This window comes from Gadus morhua, chromosome 16 (genome assembly GCF_902167405.1).
Source record: "Gadus morhua chromosome 16, gadMor3.0, whole genome shotgun sequence".
NCBI classification, from domain to species: Eukaryota; Metazoa; Chordata; class Actinopteri; order Gadiformes; family Gadidae; genus Gadus; species Gadus morhua.
The window spans coordinates 8,039,979-8,067,347 of record NC_044063.1 but is presented as its reverse complement, the minus strand read 5'-3'; the positions used below and the strand labels follow the sequence as shown (position 1 = coordinate 8,067,347).

Below are 27,369 nucleotides of genomic sequence, written 5' to 3'. Positions count from 1 at the left end.
CCCCGGGGGGCCGACCGCCCCGTCGTCACAGGAGCAGTCTCCCTGCGGCCCCGCCTCGCCCCGGCGCCCCGGTTCCCCGGGCGCCCCCTGGGGTCCCAGGTCGCCCTGGTCTCCCTTGGGGCCCCCGTCCCCCCCTTTACCCCCGGTGCCCGGCAGCCCTCGAGGCCCGGTGGACCCCGGGAGTCCGGGTCCTCCTGCGGGCCCCTCCACGGGCGCGCAGGTCTCGGGACACACACCGTCGTCCCCCTTGCCCCCCGGCTCCCCCGTCCGCCCCTCCAAGCCGGCCTCCCCCTTGTCACCTGGGGGGGACGCAGGTCAAGGGTCACGTCTCCGTTGTTGCCAGGTCAGGGGGCCACATCTAGAGGTCGGGCACTCACCTTTATATCCTCTCTGTCCTTTAGGCCCCAGGGGGCCCTCAGGACCACCGTCTCCTTTAAGGCCCTCGTCTCCCTTCTGTCCTAAAGACACACACAGGACCAGAGTCAGCACAGGCCGTCCCTCAGGGTTCTGAGGCCGCCGTGACCATCTGCCCTCAGGGGTTACCTTTGATTCCCTGTCGCCCCGTGTACCCCGGCGGACCGCTGACCCCGGTCAGTCCTCTCCTGCCAGCGCTCCCCGGGCTTCCTGGGGGAGGGGGGGGGGGGGGGGGGGTGCATCAGTACAAACAGCTGAATAACACTTAACAGCCCCTGTGCAGGTACCCAACCTGATGAGGGCGTGAAAGAATGAGTGGGGGTGAGAGGGTGAGAGGGGTGTGAGAGGGGGGAAGGGGGGAGAGCAGGGGTGTACCTGAAAGTCCTCGCTCCCCAGGGTCTCCCTTGGGGCCGTGGCGCCCCTGGCAGTGGAAGCAGATGCAGAACCAGGGCACCTGGTCGGCTGGCAGCGGGACCGGGGAGTCCAGCAGCATCTGGCAGTACGCCTCCGTCTGCTCCCCTGGGAGGCTGACGTTCTGCCCCATGCCCCCCTCAAAGCTCTTCCCCCCAAGATCCTCCATCCCGGGAGGTAGGGGGAAGGGGGGGAACTGGTCGTTCTCGGGGGGAAAGGGGGGGAACTGGTCGTTGTCGGGGGGGAACGGGGGGGGCATCGATGGGTCTGGCATCGCCGTCGTTAACGAAAAGAAGACGAGGTGCATGAGCACTGCAAACGTACTCATCTAGAGAGGAGAGAGGGGAGAGAGGAGAGAGAGGGGAGAGAGGGGAGAGAGGGGAGAGAGGAGAGAGGAGAGAGAGGAGAGAAGAGAGAAAGAGAGAGAGAGGAGAGGAGAGAGGGATGAGAGGAGAGAGGACAGAGGAGAGGAGAGGGAGAGGAGAGGGGAGAGAGATGAAAGAGGAGAGAGAAGAGAGGAATTTAATATTGGCGAATATTTAATGTATGATAAATTAGCTGTCCATGGACACACTCGCACACACACACACACACACACACGCACACACACACACACACACACACACACACACACACACGCACACGCACACGCACACACACAAACACAGCGCTCACTCCTGCTCACCCTACCGTGTGTCCGGGTGTCTGGTCCTCAGGTGAGTTGGGGGCCACCTGCGGGTAGAGCATCTTATACCCCCGGCCCCGCCCACACCAGGCCACACCCTGCCCACTGTGTTTGTGTGTGTGTTGAAGGCTCTGAATGTACGGTTTAGGGAGGGTCCGGGGGAGAGTTGACCTAGCAGACTGGAGGCTGCAGTGAGCATAAAGGTGTGTAAGAGGAGCCTGGGAGCTATAGGAAGAGCTCTTTATGGAGTCCTCCTGGGACCTGCAATGAGGCCTCAGCCCATCTCCCTCTCTCTAGGGAGAGACGGAGAGAGAGAGAGAGAGAGAGAGAGAGAGAGAGAGAGAGAGAGAGAGAGAGAGAGAGAGAGAGAGAGAGAGAGAGAGAGAGAGAGAGAGAGGTTAAAAGTACACCAACAACCGACAACTATTTCTACAAATTTTTGTATTTATAAGAAAAAATTACTTCATCTAGTATACATTGCAATATAGAACATTCAAAACAACAAAACACACGTAGTATTTGAAAGTGCGATCTTATTAATTAGATAAACCAAATACATATATTTTAATTATCAATGTTGCGATTGTTGTTTAAAATAAATTTATGAAATGAGATATGAATAAATACTAATAAAAATAAAATACCTAAATTAGTAACAAACACACACGCACGGACGCACACACACACGCGCACACACACACACACACACACACACACACACACACACACACACACACACACACACACACACACACACACACACACACACACACACAGACACCCACACACACACACACACATAGGATGATATGCTAATGGTTGGTTAGAGGCAGGAGCGATTGATACTTAGGCTAAACAAGATGAGTCACTAAGAAGGACGTAATTCAGAATAAATCTTATCTATTTCCAAATATCTGCAGTTGTAACGGTATTTGCCTCATAAGCAATACTTCAACATTAAAGCTGATAATCACCATAATAAATTGTATTATTACATATGCATAACATATACCTATGCATATCTTTCTATTGCCAACAATGGTGTTATCTATTATTCCAATTGTAGTTGTGCTTCTCCTGGTGGGAGCAGCGGCCCTGTGGACAGGTGAGTGGCTGATAGGAGACAGGTGACAGGTGACAGTGGACAGGTGAGTGGCAGATCGGTGACAGGTGACAGGTGAACAGGTGAAAGATGGACAGGTGAGCAGGTGAAGTGATGCTGCTCCTGAAACAACTATACACAACCTTCGACAGATTTGAAACCTGAGAAATATCTTTATGATGATCTCCCAGGAGTCTCAGGTTGACAAAAAACTGATGACATGGAGATAGAGATTTACAATAAACATGGTGTGTGTGTGTGTGTGTGTGTGTGTGGAGGGGGGTGGATGGGGGTCAATGATATATTCAATGAAATAGGTGATTTTCTGACACTATGTGCGTTTTTAGATCCTTTCAGAGTTGAAAAGTGAACCCCGCCGCGCCACAAAGAGCAGGAATTATGGTCCACCACACCTCGTCGCTGACCCGGTTCTCCTGACACCTCCTCTCCCCTCTCCTCAGCAAACACACACCCTCCACTCAGAACGACCAGAGAATCTGACACCACCCTTGTCCTGGAACTCCACCCAGTATAATAGCCTATTTCTTTGTAATAAGATAGATACATAATTTATCATCTCTTTTTAACCGTCCATAGCAACGGCCGGGGATACTTTCATTCGAATGGATATTCTGGTGTAGCTGTATTGCCCCTGAGCCGCCACTGGGTGGCGCCCGCCCCCTGTGGTTCCCCTGTAGCGGAGCCCCGGGGGTCTGGTGGCAGGATGGCCGAGGCTGGGGGACCGGAGTCCGCGGCGAGGAGTCTGGAAGAGTCGTCAGACAGCGACCCGGAGCAGGAGCACGGCTCCCCGCAGAAACTCATCCGCAAAGTGTCGACGTCGGGTCAGATCCGAAGCAAGGTAGTCCCGTTATATTTTATTCTCTAGGATGTTCTCGGGTTGTTTTCATTCAGCGGAGCTGGGCCACTTATTCTCCATGGTATCAAACTCCTACAGAACTAGTTTTACTACGGAACACTCCGCTATGCTCCGGTTCTCTTGTTGTTCTATACGGTGTGCTAGAGCTGAGAATATACCTTGTTTATAACATAGTATTAACAAACATAGAAACTATGAATCACAGATTGTACCAATGATAGTATCTGATTAGTGCAGGTCTAGGTCTTTAACATCTGCGAGACTGAGTCAGACCAGTAGACGTACTGGTTCCCCACTGGACCAGACCCCTTAGAACCATGGCCAGGAGAAAAGATGATGAACTGTGAACAGGTCTGGGTGTAAACTGCCCTGTGTACCCGCTAGCTGGCTATGCTACAGGGAGCTGGCAGGTAAGACGGGAGGCCGGGCGGGAGACCTCGGCTTTTCCCATCCCGGTCACCCGGGTCGGCAGCCTCGTGTCCCGGGATGGACTGGTCAGGTCGGGCCGGTGGTGACGCTTCACTTCCATTTGCGTCGAAGCCACACATAACGGTCCGGTTCGGTTTGACTGAGTATACCTGCACTTGGTTAGAAGGGAGAGTTGAACTTTGAGAACAAAAGTATTTATTTGAGTAAATGAGTAATAATATAGAATTGAATTGTACTCTTTGATCTTTAAAGCAACATTTAACAAGATAACTTCAGCCAGGGGTAGGGGGGCTGTTCTGGCTCCAACACTGACGTGTTCAGATCTGTGACACACAGGAAGCGGTCTTGCCCAAGAACTGATATCATCAACAAAACTATCTGTTATGTTTACTATGTTAATTATCTAACTATCTACCTAAACAGCTTTAGATGTTTGCCATACTATCTTTAACTTTCAAGTATCTCTAGTATGTTAACACCTTAAAGTATGGAGAGAGAGAGAGAGAGAGAGAGAGAGAGAGAGAGAGAGAGAGAGAGAGAGAGAGAGAGAGAGAGAGAGAGAGAGAGAGAGAGAGAGAGAGAGAGAGAGAGAGAGAGAGAGAGAGAGAGAGAGAGAGAGACCCTTTTAGTACTTCCTTGTAAACAGGAAGTGTCATGTGCGTACAGGTTTCTATTTCTGAACACCGTGAGACTCTAATGGAATTTAACGGCCGAACAAACACTCAATCTCAACCCTAAAGTACTCACCCTCCCTCACCCTCCACTCCTTCCTTCCTCTCTCCCCGTCCTCTATCCTCATCTCCTCCCCACTCCTTCCTTTCCCCCCTCTGCCCTCCTTCCCTTCCCCCTCTCAATTCCTCTTTTGTCATCTTCCCTCACCCATTTCATGTAATCTCTCTCCCTCTCCTCCTTTCATTTCCTCTCCTCTCCTCACCTGATTTTGCCTCTCCTCTCTCCTCTCTCCTCTCTCCCGCTCTTCTCCTCCTCTCTCCTCTCCGCTCCCCCTCAGTGTTAGTTAAGGATAGCAGTTGAGTTCCTTGTACATTTATTCTCTGATGACATCATCGTATTCTGTATCCTGCGCCTCACTTGGCTGCTCAGGGGTGTGTGGTGTACCTGTTTCAGGGTGGTGGAGCGAGGAAGTGGAGGAGAGGAGCTTGGTTAAGGGGAAGTAAAAGGGGAACGTCATGCCCAGCTGCTTTCTAATGTAAGGGTCACGCTTCATTGCTCCAAGAAATTACTGAAGAGTCGTGACGTCATCCGTCCAGGATCAGCTCTCCAAATCTGACCGATTTCGTCATGGACCATTGATGTATATTTCTCTGATTGGTTCTCAGAAACCAAAGTAAACCAGTTTCTCAGAGTCAATATTGCAGACGTAATGAGGTGGTTCCCCTTTTAGTGTGGTGCTGGAGGAGGTCTTGGCTCAGCGTTGTGTAACGGAGCTTGGTTCATCGTGGAGCAGCCGGGATTAGAGCTGCTGAATGCTGCTATTGTCCCCTGGATCACAAGCGGGTGGTGTGGCTGATGTGTCACCAGGGCCCACCAGGTCTCCCTCCCTGGTCATGTTTCCGGAGCACCAAGCCACACGTCTCCTCAGAGGCACATTCGCAGACTAGCCTTGAGCTCAGAACGTTCTCCTAGACTCCCATGTGAGGTCCCGAAGTCTAGGTGGAGAGAGACCTAGACTCTATGTTCTATGGTCTAGCGGTTCTCTAGTCCAGGAGGAGAGAGACCTAGTCTCTATGTTCTACAGACTAGGTCTAATACCGTCTAGGAGGAGAAATACCTACTCTCTTATGTCCTACAGACTCTAGGTATTCTAGAGGTTAGGAGGAAAGATAGCTTGACTCTATGTTCTGCAGTCTGGGTCTCCTCGAGTCTAAGAGGAGATAGACCTAGACTCTTTACTATGCAGTCTAGGTCTTCTTGGGTGTAGGAGAAGAGAGAGCTAGACTTGATCTCCTACAGTCTAGGTCTTCTAGAGTCTAGGAGGAGAGAGACCTAAAGTCTATGTTCTACTGCCTAGGTCTTCCAGGGTCTAGGCGGAGAGATCTAGAGTCTATATTCTACAGTAGGAGTAGGGCTCCTCCCTGTTTGCGAGAAAATATGTAAACAGTGTCCTCTTGTGGCGAGATGAGACATACAGGACGGCTTGGAACAAGTGTCCGGAAAGACTAAAATGAGGAGAAAGACCAAAAGGCTAGGCTATATACTATATCTTAATCACCATTATGTATGTATTATATTTGAATCACCATAATGTATGTATTATATCTTAATAAATGTTATGTACGCAAACTACGCATCATATCTTTATCAACATGTATGTATTATATCTTATTTTAACACCATAATGTATGTATTATATCTTAATCACCATAATGTAGGTATTATATTTAATTTCATCACCATAATGTATGTCTCATATCTTGCAACCGCTTGCATATGTTTAATGTTGCGGTTAATGTTAAAGGCTGCGTCCCATAGTGGGGTTAAGCATCTTGGACACGTATAACAACCACATTGTTACCACATTAATACTCAATACTCAATGGTTTTTACAAGCTAAGGAAAAAGTACCACAGAGTTACTGTGAGCCGTAACCATAGGAACTTCAATCCACCCCCCTTAGCCTAAGCCCAAATGTTTTTATTTTGATTTCAGAGTTTGGAATTGAGCAGAAACAGGGAAAACCTGCACTTTAATCATTTCGACGTATGTATTCTATCCTATTTAACCCATTTTTGTTGTGTTTCTTTGCCAGACTATCCTGAAGGAAGGGCAGCTCATGAAACAGACCACCTCTTTCCAGCGCTGGAAGAGACGTTACTTTAAACTGCGAGGGAGGACGCTGTACTACGCTCAGACCGCCAAGGTAGCAACACAAAGCATATCACTAACCTAATCTAGCATGCGGTTTTACAATTACACCGCCAAGGTAGCAACACGTAGCACCTTGCTTAATACCTAGCCTAGCATGCAGTTTTACACGGGGTCATCCCTATGTTCCCCAGGTCCTACGTTCCCCGGGGGCAAAGGGTTAGGGTTAGGGTTAGGGTTAACCCTAAACCTAACCCTAACCATAACCAATCGGAGGAGAGCCATTCTAACCAATCACAGGCGAATCAGAGGCGAAAAAGGCGGTACTTGCCCCTACCATCCTACGAAAAAAAGATTTGCTCACAGGTTTCTATGTTCCCCAGTCACATACAAAGCGGGGAACATAGGACCAGGGGAACATAGGACCAGGGGAACATAGGACCCGGGGAACATAGGACCCGGGGAACATAGGTACGCTCCCGTTTTACACTTAGATTGCCAAGGTAGCAACATATAGCGGCTTGCTAACCTAGCCTATCACTCTGTACCCCATGCAGACTGACAAGGTAGAAACACATAACATCGCTTTATCCTCCTAACCCAGCACGTTGTTCTAGACTCAGCTTGCCAAACATAACAACACATGGCACTTTGCTAACCTAGCCTAGCAAGTTGTACTTTGTCAGCCCGCCAACGTAGCATCACATAGCACCTTGCTATTCTAGCCTAGCATGCTGTTCTATGCTGAGACTGCGCAGGTATATATGTTGTGTGATATAGAATAGAATGAGTGCTAACACCCTTTAAGCTAACCTAGCCTATGTAGCGTGTCAGACTCCTAGCTAACGTTCTCCACTGATCTCTCCTGGTTTCTCCTGGTCTGTCCTGGTCGCTACGGTCTCGCCTGGTCTCACCTGGTCCCTCTTGGTCTCCACTGGTCTTCAGTCTATCATCTTCGACGAGGTGGATCTGACGGATGCAAGCGTAGCTGAGTCCAGCACCAAGAACGTCAACAACAGCTTCACGGTGAGCTCCGCCCCCTCTAACAGCCACTGTAGACAGCACATGGCCTTTTGACCTCGTGTTTGCGTGTGTATGATGGCTCCGTGATCTCAGAATGAATAACGCCTCGTGCCCTCTACCTCCGTCCGTTGACTGATCCCCATTGACTTTGAATGGGGACGGACGCGTAATGCATTGTGGATCAGTCCGTTCCGTTGGAGCCTTCGGCTCCGTCATCCAATCAGATCGCGTATGCAATTTAAGCACTGTGACGCGACTCGGGTTTTGACGATACTGGAAAGCGGGAAAGCGGGTCATCTTGCCTCGCAACAAGCAGGAATAAGCGGGAAGAACCCGGAGAAGCGATTTGATTGGCTGACGGATGCCTCTGCAAAGACTCCTCCCCCATCCGTCAGCCACGCCTTCCCACGTCCGTTGACTGACGGTGCAGTGGGCATGTAGGGTAACGTAGTAAAATCGTCGAGGGTCGCCATGTTTATTGTGAATCCTTTAGAGCGCCCTCTCGTGGAATCCTCCGGTATCACGTGTAGTACTTCCCTGTACGGCTGCATGTACTTGTCTCCACAAACACATTGTTAAAAGGCGAGTATATCTCCGGCTTAAGACTCTTTCCTGTCTGTCTGTCTGTCTGTCTGTCTAGGTGATAACTCCTTGTAGGAGGGTGATCCTGTGCGCTGACAACAGGAAGGAGATGGAGGAGTGGATGGCAGCCCTGCGCAGCGTCCAAAACCGAGAGCACATGGAGGTCTGTCTGTCCACCTGTCTGCCTGCCTGCCTTTCTCTCTACCTCTATGTCTCTCTACCTGTCTCTCTTCCTGTCTGTCTCTCTACCTGTCTCTCTACCACTCTGTCCCTATACCTGTCGGTCTTACTACCTGTCTGTCTTTCTACCTGTCTCTTTACCTGTCTTACTCTCTACCTGTCTTTTTACCTGTCTGCCTCGCTACCTGTCTACATGACTACATGTCTGTCTTTCTGCCTTCCCTTTACCTGCCTGCCTCTACACCTCTTTCTCTACCTGTGAACCTGCCTGTCTGTCTCTCTACCTGTCCCTCTACTTGTCTGTCTCTCTACCTTTCTGTCACACTGCCTGTCTCTCTACTTGTCTGTCTCTCTACCTTTTTGTCACTCTACAGGTCCCTTTACCCAGTACAGCAAGGATTATTTCTGTGTGTGTGTGTGTGTGTGTGTGTGTGTGTGTGTGTGTTTGTGTTTGTTGTTGTGTGTGTGTGTGTCGCGTCTACCCAGTACAGCACGTATCCTATATACAGCATGGATCATTAGGCTGTGTGTGTGTGTGTGTGACACCAGTCTACCCAGTACAGCATGGATCATTTTTCAGTGTGTGTTTGTGTGTGTGTGTGACACCAGTCTACCCATTACAGCATGGATCATTTTTCAGTGTGTGTTTGTTTGACACCAGTCTACCCAGTACAGCATGGATCATTTCAGTGTGTGTGTGTGTGTGTGTGTGTGTGTGTGTGTGTGACACCAGTCTACCCAGTACAGCATGGATCATTTCAGTGGGATGCATAACTGGTACGCGTGTTCCCATGCCCGACCCACCTACTGCAACGTGTGCAGAGAAGCTCTGTCTGGGGTGATGTCCCACGGCCTGTCCTGTGAAGGTAACAGAATATACAACGATAATAATACACCATATATAATAATAATTATATCATTAATATAATATATATATAATTATTTATTATATAATGTGTACTGTCTGGGCTCACGTACCAAGGGCTTTGCTTTGAAGGTAATAGAATGTTTATAATATACAGTATATAATATTAATATATATATTTATAATGTATTATATATACATATATAAAAATATATCCTGATATATATATATAATTATTCTGTCTGTTGTGAGTCCTGTGAATGTAATATAATATTTAATAATGATATAAATATGTTTATTTACTCTCATCTGTTATGTTGAATATACTGCATTATATTTAACGTAAAATTGTGCTTGTGTGCGTGCGTGCGTGTGTGTGTGTGTGTGTGTGTTTTTGTGTGTGTGTGTGTGTGTCTCAGTGTGTAAGTTCAAGGTCCATAAGCGCTGTGCTGTGCGCGCGACCAACAACTGTAAATGGACCACGCTGGCCTCCGTAGGGACGGACATCATAGAGGACGAGGAAGGGGTGAGGAAGAAAAATGGTTAACTAGTTAGTTGGTTAAAGAGCTAACAAGTTAGTTAGGTAGACGTTGAACTTGTTAGTTAACTAGTTAGTGAAGTAACTTTGTATTTTGTTGACTAGCAAGTTAGTTGACTTGTTTGTAAGAGGTAGTTAGTTAGCAGAATATGACATCACAGGGCTCCCTGCTCAGCTTCCTGTGACGTCACAGGGCTCCCTGCTGAACTTCCTGTGACGTCACAGGGCTCCCTGCGTTGCTTCCTGTTGCGTCACAGTGCTCCTCCTTGAGCTTCATGCGGCTAACCCTGCGGTGCCTCCTGCCTCCAGGTGTCCATGCCCCACCAGTGGCTGGAGGGGAACCTTCCGGTCAGCGCCAAATGTTCCGTCTGCGAGAAGACCTGCGGCAGCGTGCTCAGACTGCACGACTGGAAGTGTCTCTGGTGCAAGGCCATGGTGAGGAGGGGGGGCTCATTGTGAGGGGGAGGGGAGGGGGGGGGGTGATACACGATGAGGGGGGGGGGAGTTGCTGAGGTTGAGCTATGTTAACACTGTGTGTCTGTGCATTTGTGTGTGTGTGTGTGTGTGTTTGTGTGCGCGTAGGTTCACTCTAGCTGTAAGGAGCAGCTGTCCATCAAGTGTCCGCTGGGTCAGTGTAAGGTGTCCGTTATCCCCCCCACCGCCCTCAACTCCATCGACTCTGATGGTAACTATATACTCTACGATACGCTTGTTCACGCTACTACAGACTACACACACTACTAAACACTGCTACACGCTATTAGACACTACTACCTGCTACTAGACACCATAAACACTACAATTCAAAATACACACGGCTATAACTTCTAATTATTGAAATGAACTACGCTAATGAAGGGAAGATAATTGGGTCCAGGTCATTATAGCAAGGCTCAGCCATAATAACGAATTAATACGCAATGGATCAATTAAGATGGCCCAATACTTTGCTTATAGATGTTCCATGTAGATTTATTAGATTCCTTTTTTTTTTCGCCTCTCTGATGAGTAAGGAATCTAAATACACATCTAAGGCCGTGTTCACATCTAGCGTTTTTTTGAATCTGCCAGCGCTTGTTTTACATTATATTCCTATGGAGCAGAGCGTTTCTGGAAAAAGTCACGGCCGTTTTATTAAACGCCTCTCCAAGCGTTTCTTTCTGCCATACGGAGCGTTGAAAAAGGTTCAACTTTCAGGAAGAAAGCGGCCGACGTCAGGCGTCTGTTTGGCAACCGACCAATCACAAGCGGAACATTGAGACTTCGTCACGAAGGAAACTCTCAACTGTCAAAACAAGAAACAATGGCGGACAAATCACTAGGGCAAAGTGCCGGTGGAGCGGTTAATAGTTTTAATTACAGAACATGTCGAGATCTACGACATGTCTAATGGGCTCTAGCCTGGATACGTAGTAACGTCGGGTCTGGAATGGGTTCGTTGCTAGGCGATAGAAAAAACGCTCTCGGCGCTTATAGGACAAAAAACGCTGCCAGCTTTTTTATTTTTTTTGAAGAAACTGTCGGCTCAACTTTTCCCTGTTACAAAAAAGCGCCAGATGTAACCACGGCCTTAATGTGTTCAGGGTTCTGGAAGGCATCCTGCCCCCCGTCCTGCACCTCCCCCCTGCTGGTGTGCGTGAACTCTAAGAGCGGGGACAACCAGGGCGTGAAGTTCCTCCGGCGCTTCAAACAGCTGCTCAACCCGGCACAGGTGTTCGACCTGATGAACGGAGGACCGCACCTAGGGTACCTGTCTGCCTGCACGAATGTCTGTCTGCATGTCTGTCTGCATGTCTGTCTGTCTGTCTGTCTGTCTGTCTGTCTGTCTGTCTCTCTGTCTGAGTGTCTGTCTGTCTGTCTGCATGTCTGTCTGTCTGTCTGTCTGTCTGTCTGCATGTCTGTCTGCATGTCTGTCTGTCTATCTTCCTGAATGTCTTTCTGTCACTCTGTATGTCTGTCTGTCTGTCTGTCGGTCCGAATGTCTTTCTGTCTCTCTGTATGTCTTTCCGTCTGTCTGTGACGTGTCTCTCCGACTGTTTGTCTGCATGCATGTCTGTCTGTCTGCATGTCTGTGTCTGTCTGTCTGCATGTCTGCATGTCTGTCTGCATGTCTGTCTGTCTGTCTGAATGTCTTTCTGTCTATCTGTATGTCTGTCTGTCTGTATGTCTGTCTGTCTGTCTGTGACGTGTCTCTCCGACAGTCTGTCTGCCTGCATGTCTGTCTGTCAGCCCCTCTGCCTGTCTGTCTGTCTGACTGCCTGTCTCTCTCCTCAGGCTGCGGTTGTTCCAGAGGTTCGATACCTTCCGTATCCTTGTGTGTGGGGGGGACGGCAGTGTAGGCTGGGTCCTCTCAGAGATAGACACACTGTCTCTACACACACAGGTAACACACACACACACACACACACACACACACACACACACACACACACACACACACACACACACACACACACACACACACACACACACACACATACACATACACATACACACACACACATTCCTGTGCCAGTTTGGTGTCCTCCCCTGGGTATGTGTTAATGTTTTCGTTTGTGTGTGCGTGTGTGCGAGCATGTGTGTGTGTGTATGTGCATGATTGTGGGTGTATATGTATCTGTGTGTGTGTCTTTGTATGGTTGTGGGTGCGTGTGTGTGTGTGTGTCTGTGTATGGTTGTGGGTGTGCGTGCGTGTGTGTGTCTGTATGGTTGTGGGTGCGTGTGTGTGTGTGTCTGTGTATGGTTGCGGGTGTATGTGTATCTGCGTGTGTGTCTGTGTGTGGTTGTGGGTGTGCGTGCGTGTGTGTGTCTGTGTGTGGGTGTGCGTGCGTGTGTGTGTCTGTGTATGGTTGTGGGTGTGCGTGCGTGTGTGTGTCTGTATGGTTGTGGGTGTGCGTGCGTGTGTGTGTCTGTGTGGTTGTGGGTGTGCGTGTGTGTGTCTGTATGGTTGTGGGTGTGCGTGCGTGTGTGTGTCTGTGTCTGGTTGTGGGTGTGCGTGCGTGTGTGTGTCTGTGTGTGTCTGTGTGTGGGTGTGCGTGCGTGTGTGTGTCTGTGTGTGGTTGTGGGTGTGCGTGTGTGTGTCTGTATGGTTGTGGGTGTGCGTGCGTGTGTGTGTCTGTGTGTGGTTGTGGGTGTGCGTGCGTGTGTGTGTCTGTGTGTGTCTGTGTGTGGGTGTGCGTGTGTGCGTAGTGCCAGCTGGGGGTCCTGCCCCTGGGCACGGGGAACGACCTGGCCCGGGTGCTGGGCTGGGGGGCGGCCTGCGACGACGACGCTCAGCTGCCCCAGATCCTGGAGAAACTGGAGAGGGCCAGCACCAAGATGCTAGACAGGTGGGCTGTGAGACAGGTCACTGTAAGCCGGACGGGTGGGCTGTGAGACAGGTCACTGTACGCCGGACAGCTGGGCTGTGAGACAGGTCACTGTAAGCTGGACGGGTGGGCTGTGAGACAGGTCACTGTACGCCGGACAGGTGGGCTGTGAGACAGGTCACTGTAAGCTGGACGGGTGGGCTGTGAGACAGGTCACTGTACGATCGACAAATGAGCAGTTAGACATGTAACTCTAAGCTAGAAAGGTGGGATGTGAGACAGGTCACTGTACGCTGGATACGTGGGCTGTGAGACAGGTAATTGTACGCTAGATAGATGGGCTGTGAGACAGGTCACTGTACGCTGGATTCGTGGGCTGTTGTACAGGTGAGCTGTTAGACAGGTATTATAATGTGACACAGGTAATGTGAGGCAGAGGATAACGGTCTTTATCGATTACAGATGGAGTATTATGGTGTATGAGACCAAGTTTCCACGGCAACACTCCTCCTCTACCATCACTGACGACTACAGCGACACAGAGGTAACAGGAAGTACCTGTCGTACCACCCCCCCTGTCTGTCTGCTCTGGTTGCCTGTCTTTGTGCTCCGGGTGCCGGTGTGTCTGACTCCCTGTTCGTCTACCTTGTTACTTCGTTTTACCTGTCGGTCTGCTCCAGGAACCTTTCTGTCTGACTCCCTGTCTGTCTCCACCCTGTCTGTCTGCTCCAGGAACTTGTCGATCTGATTGACTACCGGTCTTTCTGACTGCCTCTCTGTCTGCCCCATGTTCCGGACTTTCTGATCCAGTTACCTGTCTGTCTGACTCCCTGTCTGTCTGACTCCCTGTCTGTCTGACTCCCTGTCTGTCTGACAGCCTGTCTGCTCGATCAAGGGTACCTGCCTGGCTGACTACCTATGTGTCTGTCTGATCCAGGTACCTGTCTTGCTGACTTCCTGTCTATCTGACTGCCTGTCTGTCTGACTACCTGTCTGTCCGCTCCAGGTGCAGCAGATCCTGACCTATGAAGACTCGGTAGCGGCTCACCTGTCCAAGATCCTCACCTCAGACCAGCACTCTGTCGTCATCTCCTCCGCCAAGTAGGTGGCCTGTCTGCCCGTCTGCTGGTCTACCGTTCAATGTACCCGTATACCTGCTGATATACGTGTGTTTCATATATGTTGATGTACTATGTACCTTACATATGATATTTATATCTCATGGGATGTGTTATCTTTATGTGTGATCCATATGTGGTTCTCAGGGTTCTGTGTGAGACGGTGAAGGACTTTGTGGCTCGTGTGGGGAAGGCCTACGAGAAGAACACAGAGAGATCTGAAGAGTCCGATGCCATGGCCAAGAAGGTTCCACCTCATATATAATATACATCTATACACTACATAGTTCTAATCAAGACCTTCTCTAGGAATGGTGTGGGTTCAATGAAGGATGATCTAAATGTTCTCATGGTTGTGTTCTACAGTGTTAGGTTCTAATGGTTCTAGTGGTTGTGTTCTACAGTGTTAGGTTCTAATGGTTCTAGTGGTTGTGTTCTACAGTGTTAGGTTATAATGGTTCTAGGGGTTGTGTTCTACAGTGTTAGGTTCTAATGGTTCTAGTGGTTGTGTTCTACAGTGTTAGGTTCTAATGGTTCTAGTGGTTGTGTTCTACAGTGTTAGGTTCTAATGGTTCTAGTGGTTGTGTTCTACAGTGTTAGGTTCTAATGGTTCTAGTGGTTGTGTTCTACAGTGTTAGGTTCTAATGGTTCTAGGGGTTGTGTTCTACAGTGTTAGGTTCTAATGGTTCTGGGCGTTGTGTTCTACAGTGTTAGGTTCTAATGGTTCTAGTGGTTGTGTTCTACAGTGTTAGGTTCTAATGGTTCTAGTGGTTGTGTTCTACAGTGTTAGGTTCTAATGGTTCTAGTGGTTGTGTTCTACAGTGTTAGGTTCTAATGGTTCTAGGGGTTGTGTTCTACAGTGTTAGGTTCTAATGGTTCTGGGCGTTGTGTTCTACAGTGTTAGGTTCTAATGGTTCTAGTGGTTGTGTTCTACAGTGTTAGGTTCTAATGGTTCTAGTGGTTGTGTTCTACAGTGTTAGGTTCTAATGGTTCTAGTGGTTGTGTTCTACAGTGTTTGGTTCTAATGGTTCTAGGGGTTGTGTTCTACAGTGTTAGGTTCTAATGGTTCTGGGCGTTGTGTTCTACAGTGTTAGGTTCTAATGGTTCTAGTGGTTGTGTTCTACAGTGTTAGGTTCTAATGGTTCTAGGGGTTGTGTTCTACAGTGTTAGGTTCTAATGGTTCTAGTGGTTGTGTTCCACAGTGCGGGGTTCTGAAGGAGAAGCTGGACTCTCTCCTGAAGACGCTGAACGAAGAGTCCCAGGCCTCCAGTGTGGTCCCTGTCGCTCCTCCGCCTCCTTCCCCCCCCCCCCACCATCGCAGAGGAGCAGGAGGAGGAGGAGGAGGGGGTGCTCCACCCCCCCCGGCCCACCCCTCCTACCCCTGCCTGCTCCCCTCGATGTAGCTCCGCCCCCCCGGCAGCCATCTTTAAACCCAGAGAGCAGCTGATGCTCCGAGCCAACAGCCTGAAGAAGGCCATCAGACAGATTATAGAGCACACGGAGAGAGGTGAGACAGGTTATAGAGCACACGGAGAGAGGTGAGACTGGTAGACAGGTTATAGAGCACACGGAGAGAGGTGAGACAGGTTAGAGAGCACACGGAGAGAGGTGAGACGGGTAGACAGGTTATAGAGCACACTGAGAGAGGTGAGACAGTTTATAGAGCACACGGAGAGAGGTGAGACGGGAAGACAGATTAAAGAGCACACGGGGAGAGGTGAGACGGGTAGACAGATTAAAGAGCACACGGGGAGAGGTGAGACGGGTAGACAGATTAAAGAGCACACGGAGAGAGGTGAGACGGGAAGACAGATTAAAGAGCACACGGGGAGAGGTGAGACGGGTAGACAGATTAAAGAGCACACGGGGAGAGGTGAGACGGGTAGGCAGATTAAAGAGCACACGGGGAGAGGTGAGACGGGTAGGCAGATTAAAGAGCACACAGGGAGAGGTGAGACGGGTAGACAGGTTATAGAGCACACGGAGAGAGGTGAGACTGGGTTATAGAGCCCATGGAGAGAGGTGAGACGGGTAGACATCTTATAGAGCACACGGAGAGAGGTGAGACGGGTAGGCAGATTAAAGAGCACACAGGGAGAGTTGAGACGGGTAGACAGGTTATAGAGCACACGGAGAGAGGTGAAACGGGTAGACAGGTTATAGAGCACACGGAGAGAGGTGAGACAGGTTATAGAGCACACGGAGAGAGGTGAGACAGATTATAGAGCACACGGAGAGAGGTGAGACGGGTAGACAGTTTATTGAGCATATGGAGAGAGCGAGGAGTTAGACAGATTCTGGGGCACAAAGAGAGAGCCGAGACGGGTGGACAGATTATAAGGCACACAGAAAGAAGTGAGACAGGTCATAGAGCACAACGAGAGAGGTGAGACAGGTTATAGAACACAAACAGAGAGTTGATGCAGGTCATAGAGTACGCAGAGAGGTGCAAAGAGAGAGGTGAGAAGGTAAAAATGGTTGTGGTGTGTGTGTGTGTGTGTGTGTGTGTGTGTGTGTGTGTGTGTGTGTGTGTGTCTGTGTGTGTGTGTGTGTGTGTGTGTGTGTGTGTGTGTGTGTGTGTGTAGCGGTGGATGAGCAGAACGCTCAGACCCAGAAGGTGTTTTCCCTGGGCGGAGCTCCGGATGAGGAAGAGGAGGAGGAGGTGGAGGAAGACAGAGTGTCTCTCCAGTCGCATCACAACAGTTCTGCTTACCCCCACGGACGCACAGGTCAGAGCACACTCTGTCAGCGACGCCTCTAGCATCGCTCGAACCCCTGGCACCGCGAGAACCCCTAGCGATGCTAGCATCACGGAAGGCCTTTTTATGGTCCCACGTTCCCGCAACGCAATGACCACGCAGGCACTTCGACGCAGTCGTGAACGTTCATGGTTCTGCGACGGGTTTCAGTGAGCGGACCAATCACAGCCCTTGCTGCTGAGTCGAGGGATGGTTCATATTTTTTGGGAGGCGCACGTCCGGCCCTGGCGGTGGACGCAAGGAGGGTCCGCAAGGACGCAAGGGGTCCGTAACCCCCTTGCGTTGCGTGAACGTGGAACCATAAAGGGCCCTTGACACCCGTTGCACTGCTAATACCTTGAGCATTGCTGCTTTCCAAACATCGCTAGCACCGCTAACAACCCTAGCATCGATTTTGCCGCTAGCATTCTTAAAACTGTTAATATCGGTAACAATGCCTAGTGATGCTAGGCATTGATAACACCTAGCATTACTCACACTGCTAGCATTAATAACACCTAGCATTACTCACACTGTTAGCATAGATAACACCTAGCATTACTCACACTGTTAGCATTGATAACACCTAGCATTACTCATACTGTTAGCATTAATAACACCTAGCATTACTCACACTGTTAGCATTGATAACACCTAGCGTTACTCACACTGCTAGCATTAATAATACCTAGCATTAGTCACACTGCTAGCATTAATAACACCTAGCATTATTCACACTGTTAGCATTAATAACACCTAGCATTACTCACACTGTTAACACTGATAACACCTAGCATTTCTCACACTGTTAGCATTAATAACACTTAGCATTACTCACAATGTTAGCGTTGATAAAACAGCTAGTACTGACAGTGCCAAGATGAGCACATTCTGCTTATACATGGCTATGGAACATATATAAATGATAGCATTCACCATTTACTGCCACGTCTCCACATGTCTAATTTAATTCTTCCTGTCTGTCTCCTCAGTCAGCAAAACCCCCTGTGAGAAGCTCATAATGAAGGGCGCGCTCTGTCTGGGCAGCTCGGCATCCCTTCCTGCCCAGACAGTAAGCAGGGACCATATGCTTAACACAAAGATCCTGTACCCAAGTAAGAGTGTGGTCTTCAGAATCAGATGTTATGATGATGATGAGGATTATGAGGACAATGATGAGGACGCCTATAATGCTAATGATGATGATGAAGATTAGGATAATAACGATGATGTTGATGATAATGTGCATGACGACGACGACGATGTGTCCGTTCAGGTCTGAGAGCGGGCGTGTCTGGCTCTCTCTCCAGCAGCTCTGTCATAAGTCGTCTGCTGGTAAACGCTGACCCATTCAGCTGTCACCATGACAACATGTAAGTTGTCTGTCTGCCTGCCCAGCTGTCTGTGTGTCATCATGTGGATATGTATTGACATCAATTCATAGAGGATTTGATATTTGCGTTGTACATTTTTCACAATGGTTTATCGGAAGCCCCCTTCACACATAGTTCCCGATATATTACTTAGACCAGCTGTCAGGAAGCGCTTGGGATTTTCACTATGCACGCATGCAGCTTAGCTAGGTTCTGGGAAATTCCCCGCCTTGCGCCCTTACACACATGGCATAGCAATGCCGGAATAGGTGGCCGAAGGGAGCAGTCCAGCAGATGGCAGTAATGTAGACCCGCGAACTGAGAAGAGATCCCTCATTTCAAACCTGTCCCGAGTAGCTTGTTTGCCAACAAAATAAGGTATGATGATACGTTATCATATCAGCTGTAAAGCTTTGGCACGTTTAGATAAACAGTTGTAGGATTCAAATAGGTGCTCAGCAGAGTCCTGTGATTGGTTCGTCTGCTCCACTTGAACGTGTCTTACGTCAGACAGACGTCAGAGAGACGTGAGCCTTTGCGTGCCGCTCCCGGCAATGTCACTGCTTTCATTCACATCACAGCCGTAGAGGCAGTGGTCCTGAAATGCCACTAGGTCTTGAGCAGGCAAATTGCAGCCGCAGATATTCCGGAATATTGAACCTGTTCCCATCCCCCGCTTGACCTAACACAGGAAATATCCTGGAACTTTGCAGGGTAAGACTGCATGTGTGAAAGGGGCTTTTTAAAGTATCTTACCGTTTATTATTTTCTCAATTCTGATTGGTTTGAGGGTAAGGACTTACTTCAGGGATTACTTCCTTATCTTTGAAACCGGACCATGTTTTGGGTCTAAGTGACCAATGTGGTCAAAGTGACAATAGATCGGTCAAGTATTGAGCAATACCACTCCAGTCATCACTGAAACAGGCTGCAGTGTAACCCTATTGTGCAATAGGTCTTCTCGTTAAACCTCCTCTTGAAGTACTATTTCTTTTACACTGGCCGGCTCAGATTGTTATTATAAGGGTCAAACTAACTAACTAGGTGTTTTGTCATGGACTAACTAACTAGGTGTGTTTTCAGGGACTAACTAACTAGCTGTGTTTTCAGGGACTGCTATACAGAGAAGTGTGTGATGAACAACTACTTTGGCATCGGCCTTGACGCCAAAATCTCTCTGGACTTTAACAACAAGAGAGACGAACACCCGGAGAAATGCAGGTAAGAAGCTAACTAGCATGCACGCTAAGAGCGCTAGGGCTAGCACACACGCCGTGTTTACAATGTGTGTGTGTGTGTGTTTGTTTGTAGGAGTCGCACTAAGAACATGATGTGGTACGGAGTCTTGGGCACCAAGGAGCTCCTCCACCGAACCTACAAGAACCTGGAGCAGAGAGTACTTCTAGAGGTACTAGTACTAGAACTTATGCTAGTACTATCTACACACAAACCTGGAGCAGCGAGAACCAATAGAGCTCATACTTCTACTGCTACTGCTACTTCTTCTACTAGTACTACTTCTACTAGTAGTACTACTTCTAATAATACTCACTATATACAAACGCTTGGGGTTACACTCTGGGGTTACAGAAAGGCTAGTGCAACGATACTCCAGGAGCTTTGTCAACAGTGTGTGTGTGTGTGTGTGTGTGTGTGTGTGTGTGTGTGTGTGTGTGTGTGTGTGTGTGTGTGTGCGTGTGCAGTGTGACAGCAGGCCCATCCCACTCCCCAGCCTGCAGGGTATTGCGGTCCTCAACATCCCATCTTACGCTGGAGGGACCAACTTCTGGGGAGGAACCAAGGAGGACGACGTAAGACCCGTCTGTCTGACTGTCTGCCACACTGACCTGTCTTTCTGACTCTCTGTCTTACTGATTGACCCGTCTGACTGACCTGTATGTCTGACCGTCTGTCTGACTGACCTGTCCGACTGACCTGTCTGTCCCAATGACCTGTCTGTCCCACTGACCTGTCTGTCTGAAGTACCTGTCTCACTGACCTGTCATCCTGTCCTGAAAATCTGTACTATATTATTCTAATAACTGTACCATATATTTTATTCTGTGTTTGTCTACCTGTCTGCACATACCAGTCTCTACCTGTGTGTCTGTCTACCTGTCTGACCCTGCCCGTCTCTACCTGTCTGTCCACCTGTCTGTCTCCCCAGACGTTCTCCGCTCCGTCGTTTGATGATAAGATCCTCGAGGTGGTTGCCGTGTTCGGGAGCATGCAGATGGCCGTGTCGCGGGTCATCAACCTGCAGCATCACCGCATAGCTCAGGTTACTACACTATATATACTATACATTCTATATAATGATCTAACATTATGTATGTATGTACTACTATAGATATATAAAATATATTAATCTGAAGCATATATAGCTATGTCTAATAAGAAGGAGGATTTGAATCTTTGATGGATATACATTTGGTTGACTCCACCTGCCTCTCCCTCTACCTGTCTCAGTGTCGTCAGGTGAAGATCACCATCCTAGGAGATGAGTGCGTACCTGTGCAGGTGGATGGGGAGGCGTGGCTTCAGCCTCCGGGCTTCATCAGGATCGTCCACAAGAACCGCACCCAGACCCTCACCAGAGACAGGGTGAGTACATACCCTCACCCACCCCCAGACCCTCACCCACCCCCAGACCCTCACCCCTCCTCCACCCAGACCCTCACCCCTCCCCCCCCCAGACCCTCACCCCTCTCACCCCCAGACCCTCACCCCTCTCACCCCCAGACCCTCACCCACCCCCAGACCCTCACCCCTCCTACCCCCAGACCCTCACCCCTCCTACCCCCAGACCCTCACCCCTCCTACCCCCAGACCCTCACCCCTCCTACCCCCAGACCCTCACCCCTTCTACCCCCAGACCCTCACCCCTCCTCCCCCCAGACCCTCACCCCTCCTCCCCCCAGACCCTCACCCCTCCTCCCCCCAGACCCTCACCCCTCCTCCACCCAGACTCTCACCCCTCCTACCCCCAGATCCTCACCCTCACCCCTCCTCCACCCAGACTCTCACCCCTCCTACCCCCAGATCCTCACCCTCACCCCTCCTCCACCCAGACCTCCACCCAGAACCCCCCCCCCCCCCCCCCCCCCATTGTAATGTGATGTCCATTGCGACACCGCTGGTCTCGACTAGCGTCACCTTCAGAGACCGAACCAGAACACCTTGAGTTTAGACGAGGTTGTCTGCTAAGACCTTTGTGGCTCTCGGCCAGCAGATATAAAATGTGAATTTATGTGTTAGAGATGTAATAATGTGTGTATATCTATTGTTTGCGTGTGTGTTTCAGGCATTTGAAAGTACTTTGAAGTCTTGGGAGGATAAACAGCGGTGTGAGTTCAGAGCCCCTCCCCCCCTCTCCCCCCCACAACCCGTCACCCCTCCTCCCCCACTCTCCCCCCCCCACCCTGAGGTGCTCTCTGACGAGCAGCTCGCTCACATCAGCCAGTTTGGACAGGCAGCCGGAGCGCTAATCCACAGGTAGAGACACACTCTTCATGCTAAAGCTAATTCACAGGTAGAAACCCACTCTTCATGCTAAGGCTAATTCACAGGTAGAAACCCACTCTTCATGCTAAGGCTAATTCACAGGTAGAAACCCACTCTTCATGCTATGGCTAATGCCTACGTAGAATCACATGCCGTGTTCCAATATCCATACTATCCGTACTTACTAGCCTTAGTTTAAGAAGGTAGGGCGTTCCAATTCAGATCGGGCGAAACTAAGTGTACTGAAAGGACCCGGATGGTGTACTCAAAACGGTCAAATCGCGAAGTGTGGATCGATGTACACCTTTCGGACTCAACGGCAGCCATCTTAGCTACGTAGCGGAAGAGGGCGGAGCCAGGCTGAGCCAAAGTCTGCGCATTTTCCACATAGCCTGCATTAATAGTCATTTTGTAGTTCACCGTTCAAAGCGGGATGTTTATTGCGGGGGAGGAGCCGCGGCGGCAGTCGTGATCTTATTTCCGTTCAGTGCACCACGGAGTATTCGATTTGGAACAACACTGACATCTGATAATTAGCGCACTTAGTGAGTACGGATAGTGTACTACGTTTAAGTGTACTCATGGAAGTATGGATATGTGAACACGGCAACAGTCTTTATGCTAATGCTTATCCACAACATGTTAACAAAATTCGAACACTACTACAAATATAGCAATGCAATCTGCATGCTAATACCAACAATGCTACACTTTTAGAAACAAACTCTAAATGCTGCTCAAGCTTTCACCAGGTAGAAACACCACCTGGTGACATCTGTGAAACACCCACATTTCCTGGTTTTCATCATTCCCTGCCCAATGGTCCCAGTTATCACATTCGATGTATGTGTTTGTTTTAGCATCCGGGAGATAGCCCAGTTCCACCACGTCATGGAGCAGGAGCTCGCCCACGCGGTCAACGCAAGCGCAAAGACCATGGACATCGTCTACGCCAACAAAAGCTCATCGGTACCAAACCCTCTGTTGGTTTATATGAATATTTATATATAAATATATAGACAATAGACTATCCTGTAGATAGAAGTGTCCTCATCGCTTACTTCATGTCTGTGTGTCTACCGGTCTGTGTGTCCAACTGTCTGTGTGTCTAACTGTCTGTGTCTCCACCTGTCTGTGTGTCTACCTGTCTGTGTGTCTACCTGTCTGTGTGTCTACCTATCTGTGTGTCTACCTGTCTGTGTGTCTAACTGTCTGTGTGACTACCTGTCTGTGTGTCCACCTGTCTGTGTGTCTACCTGTCTGTGTGTCTACCTGTCTGTGTGTCTACCTGTCTGTGTGTCTAGACGCTGAGCTGTGGAGCCGTCCTCCAGATGGTCAGCAATGTGAAGGCTCTGCACAGTGAGACGGAACTACTCCTGTCTGGAAACATGTCCATGGTATGAATATAAAACGATCTATAGTCCATGCTATATCATAAATATAATGCTATATATAGTCCAAGGTTTGAATATAAAACGATATATAGTCCATGGTTATCATAAATATAATGCTATATATAGTCCATGGACCATGGTATATCATAAATATAATGCTATATATAGTCCATGGTACGAATATAAAACGATATATAGTCCATGGTATATCATATAAATATAATCCTGGTTCTGTCTGCTGGTACTAGTGGTTGTTATATTGGGGTTCTAGTGGGGACTCAAGTGGGGGATTCTAGTTGTGTTTGTAGTTAGGTCCTAGTAATAGTTCTAGTGGTAGATCTAATGAGGTTCTAGTGCTTGTTCTAGTGCTTGTTCTAGTGGTGGTTCTAATGAGGTTCTAGTGCTTGTTCTAGTGGTAGATCTAATGAGGTTCTAGTGCTTGTTCTAGTGCTGGTTCTAATGAGGTTCTAGTGCTTGTTCTAGTGGTAGATCTAATGAGGTTCTAGTGCTTGTTCTAGTGGTGGTTCTAACACATCTGGGTTCCCCGTACAGCAGTTGGAGCAGCATCAGGCGGACCAGCTGAACGCTGCTCTGAGTTCTGTTGGGCTGCAGCTCCGCCGTCTGTCTGACATCGCCTGGCTGGCCCCCCTCATCGAACCTTCAGAACACGAGGTAAAGACTGGAGCCTTCAGAACACACACTATTACACTAATAACTAGAACCTTCAGAACACGAGGTAAAGACTGGAGCCTTCAGAACACACACTATTACACTAATAACTAGAACCTTCAGAACACGAGGTAAAGACTGGAACCATTAGAACACAAAGTTAACACTAGAACCCTCAGAACACGAGGTAAAGACTGGAACCATTAGAACACAAAGTTAACACTAGAACCCTCAGAACACGAGGTAAAGACTGGAACCATTAGAACACAAAGTTAACACTAGAACCCTCAGAACACGAGGTAAAGACTGGAACCATTAGAACACAAAGTTAACACGAACCTTCAGAAGACAAGGTAAAGACTGGAACCTTCAGAACCCAAGGCTAGGACTAGAACCTTCAGAACATGAGGTGATAACTAAAACATTTGTTACACAAGGTCATATAATGATACGCATAATTTGTGTGTGTGTGTGTGTGTCTGTGTGTAGGAGGTTCTCGCTGGTTTCTCAGGCAGGAGGTCCTTGGGTTCTAAGTTCCGCCTCGTCCCAAAGTTCAAGAAGGAGAAGTACAACAAGAACCGAGAGGCCTGCACGTCTCTCTCTCTCTCATTACCAGGTATAGTCTCTCTACCCCTCTGGGACACCCTACACCTGTAGTAGAGACTTAAATATGTATAATTATATAACAGCTTTAAAGATGTGCGTCGGTGGTGACGTCACTTGGCCTGATCGCAACTCAACAATCACTCACAGTGTTTCCTGTCCGTTTTTTTCCTTTCTGCTCCACCTCCTGCGTCTGTTTGGGAACTTCCTTTGTCGGTGTGTCGGGACTTCCTGTGTGGTTGGTTGGGACTTCCTGTGTGTCTGTTGGGTCTTCCTGTGTGGTTGGTTGGGACTTCCTGGGTGTCTGTGGGGACTTCCTGTGTGTCTGTGGGGACTTCCTGTGTGTCTGTTGGGACTTCCTGTGCTTGTTGGTGGTGACTTCCTGTGTGTCTGTGGGGACTTCCTGTGTGTCTGTTGGGACTTCCTGTGCTGGTTGGTGGTGACTTCCTGTGTGTCTGCGGGGACTTCCTGTGTGTCTGTTGGGACTTCCTGTGTGTCTGTTGGGACTTCCTGTGTGTCTGTTGGGACTTCCTGTGTGTCTGTGGGGACTTCCTGTGTGTCTGTTGGGACTTCCTTTGCTGGTTGGTGGTGACTTCCTGCTGTCCCAGTGGAGCGGTGGGGAACCCTGGAGGTGGGGGCGTGGCTGGAGAGGCTCTGCCTGCAGGAGTATAAAGAGATCTTCATCAGACACGACGTCCAAGGAGCAGAACTCCTCCTGCTGGAGAGGAGAGACCTGAAGGTAGGGAGGAGGAGGAGGAGGAGGAGGAGGAGGAGGAGGAGGAGGAGGAGGAGGAGGAGGAGGAGGAGGAGGAGGAGGAGGAGGAAAGAGTAGTGGCTTATCTTCGGCTCATCTCCATGACAACCGTGTCAGTACATCCTGGCAGCTATTTTGGGTGTATCAGATACCAGGATGGTTCACTAAATCTACGTGTGTGTGTGTCTGTGTGTGTGTGTGTGTGTGTGTGTGTGTGTGTGCGTGTGCGTGTGCGTGTGTGTGTGCGTGCGTGACACGGTTGTGTGTGTGTGTGTGTGTGTGTGTGTGTGTCTGTGTGTGTGTAGGATCTGGGTGTGACCAAGGTGGGCCACATGAAGCGGATCCTGCAGGGCATCAGAGAGTTGACCCGGAGCAGCACCGATGTCTAGGACCCCCCCAGGTAAGACTCAGACCCCCCAGGTAGACCTCAGACCCCCCAGGTAGACCTCAGACCCCCAGGTAGACCTCAGACCCCCCAGGTAGTCCTCAGACCCCCCAGGTAGACCTCAGACCCCCCAGGTAGTCCTCAGACCCCCCAGGTAGACCTCAGACCCCCAGCTAGACCTCCAGGGTGTCCGCGCATCCTTAAAAAGTCTTAAATTCATGTTTCTAAATTGAAGGCCTTGAAAAGTCTTAAATTCGTTACAAATGTCATATGCTGGTCTTAAATACTGTAACTCAAGGTCTTAAATTTGTCGGGGCAGGACTATTTATCTTTTTATTTTTCTCGTGGGACTTTTTCGGGAAGGACATGTAGAGAGGCTTCTTTCTTGCTAGCTGCATATATAAACGATTATCTGCGTGCTTGCTAGCTAGTCTGTGACAATGGGTAGGTGAATGAATCTCATTGAGTGACACACATGCTATGCTTGGGTTATAATACAGCGGGATCCCCCCCATCATCGCGTGTTATAGGTCTTAAATTTCATTCAAGGTGGTATTAAAAAGGTCTTAAAAAGTCTTACATTTGACTTGCTGAAACCTACAGATACCCAGACCCCCCAGGTAGTCCCAGACCCCCCAGGTAGTCCTCAGACCCCCAGGTAGTCCAGGTACAGGATGTGGATGGTTTGAGATGTCAAACATGGCAATATTGTTGATATGAAGTAAAGTTTTGACCCTTGACCTGTCCAGGTTCACCTCCCCCCTCTTCTGCTGCTGCCGGTGACCCCGCCCCCTGACCTCCGACCTGTGAACCAGCGCCGCCCCACACCGGAACCCCGACGGGACCAATCACATGATCCGCTAGTGCCTTCACCTCACACGTCCTGACCAACCAGCATCCAGGGTCGGGACTGAGACGGGCCCACCAGGGGAGTCTTATGGGACTATTATGGGATGGACAGAGTAACCCTTTAATGGCTGGATAGGCAGGAAACAAGACCCCAGGGTTTTCGACCGAATATTTATTTTCTAAATGCTGAGCTTGGGATGTGATGTCATGAAGACGGAGATCGAGTTCTGCAACAGCAATAACACCTCTCTCTCTCTCTCCCTCTACCTCTACCTCTCTCTCACTCACACCCATTCTCACTCGCTCTCTCTTTCTATCTCTCTCCCTCTCTGTCTCTCTCTCTACTTCTCTCTCATTCTTTCAACCTCTCCCTTTCTACATCCATCTCAAGTCAGTCACCAGACCGTTTAGACTTCCAGATCTCTCTTGATTTGAGTTAGGAAAACTAGTTCTAAAACGACAGGCAACGAGTCTCAATAGGTTTTAGAACGAGTCTTCTGATTGTTGATCTCTCCTTTTTATTGGTTACATCCGCACCATGCTGTCTCTGTGCTGCTCTGTACATGCGCCCCCTGGTGGAATGTAAATATAACAACATGCTGTAATAAAGTTTAATACCGTTAATCTCTATGCTCTCCTGAAGTCTGCTTTTCTGAACGGATTCTGGTGTAACAGCAGTTGGTGTGTGTGTGTGTGTGTGTGTGTGTGTGTGTGTGTGTGTGTGTGTGTGTGTGTGTGTGTGTGT

General features: G+C 49.2%; 2 protein-coding genes across 3 annotated transcripts in view; one reads left to right on the top strand and one right to left on the bottom strand.

Annotated features, from left to right (window-relative positions):
- Positions 1-1,619, bottom strand: part of LOC115528845 (complement C1q and tumor necrosis factor-related protein 9) — a 2,580-nt gene extending 961 nt beyond the window's left edge. The window contains exons 1-5 of one of the 2 annotated variants that reach the window (XM_030337212.1): positions 1,516-1,619; positions 790-1,153; positions 544-624; positions 378-458; positions 1-299 (exon numbers count right to left, since the gene is read on the bottom strand). The exon at positions 1-299 is cut by the window's left edge and continues 961 nt beyond it. In XM_030337212.1, the coding sequence (XP_030193072.1) occupies positions 1-299; positions 378-458; positions 544-624; positions 790-1,153; positions 1,516-1,572 (882 nt within the window). In that variant the 5' untranslated portion in view covers positions 1,573-1,619. Of the gene's footprint in view, positions 300-377; positions 459-543; positions 625-789; positions 1,154-1,510 lie in introns of both variants that reach the window. The other variant, XM_030337213.1, reaches the window with a different exon arrangement.
- Positions 1,620-3,293: 1,674 nt separating this feature from the next.
- Positions 3,294-27,252, top strand: dgkd (diacylglycerol kinase delta). The gene is made up of 32 exons (XM_030337244.1): positions 3,294-3,471; positions 6,686-6,796; positions 7,687-7,767; positions 8,405-8,509; positions 9,260-9,392; positions 9,811-9,917; positions 10,239-10,364; positions 10,512-10,614; positions 11,513-11,675; positions 12,204-12,312; positions 13,119-13,258; positions 13,700-13,781; positions 14,244-14,338; positions 14,503-14,602; positions 15,558-15,738; positions 15,776-15,862; positions 16,941-17,084; positions 18,086-18,208; positions 18,370-18,466; positions 19,577-19,687; positions 19,778-19,874; positions 20,170-20,277; positions 20,634-20,747; positions 20,936-21,070; positions 21,771-21,961; positions 22,831-22,939; positions 23,275-23,367; positions 23,917-24,036; positions 24,523-24,649; positions 25,245-25,375; positions 25,696-25,790; positions 26,525-27,252. Exons 1-31 carry the CDS (start codon positions 3,337-3,339, stop codon positions 25,777-25,779), a joined length of 3,642 nt encoding a protein of 1,213 aa, XP_030193104.1. The 5' UTR covers positions 3,294-3,336; the 3' UTR covers positions 25,780-25,790; positions 26,525-27,252.
- Positions 27,253-27,369: the final 117 nt, after the last annotated feature.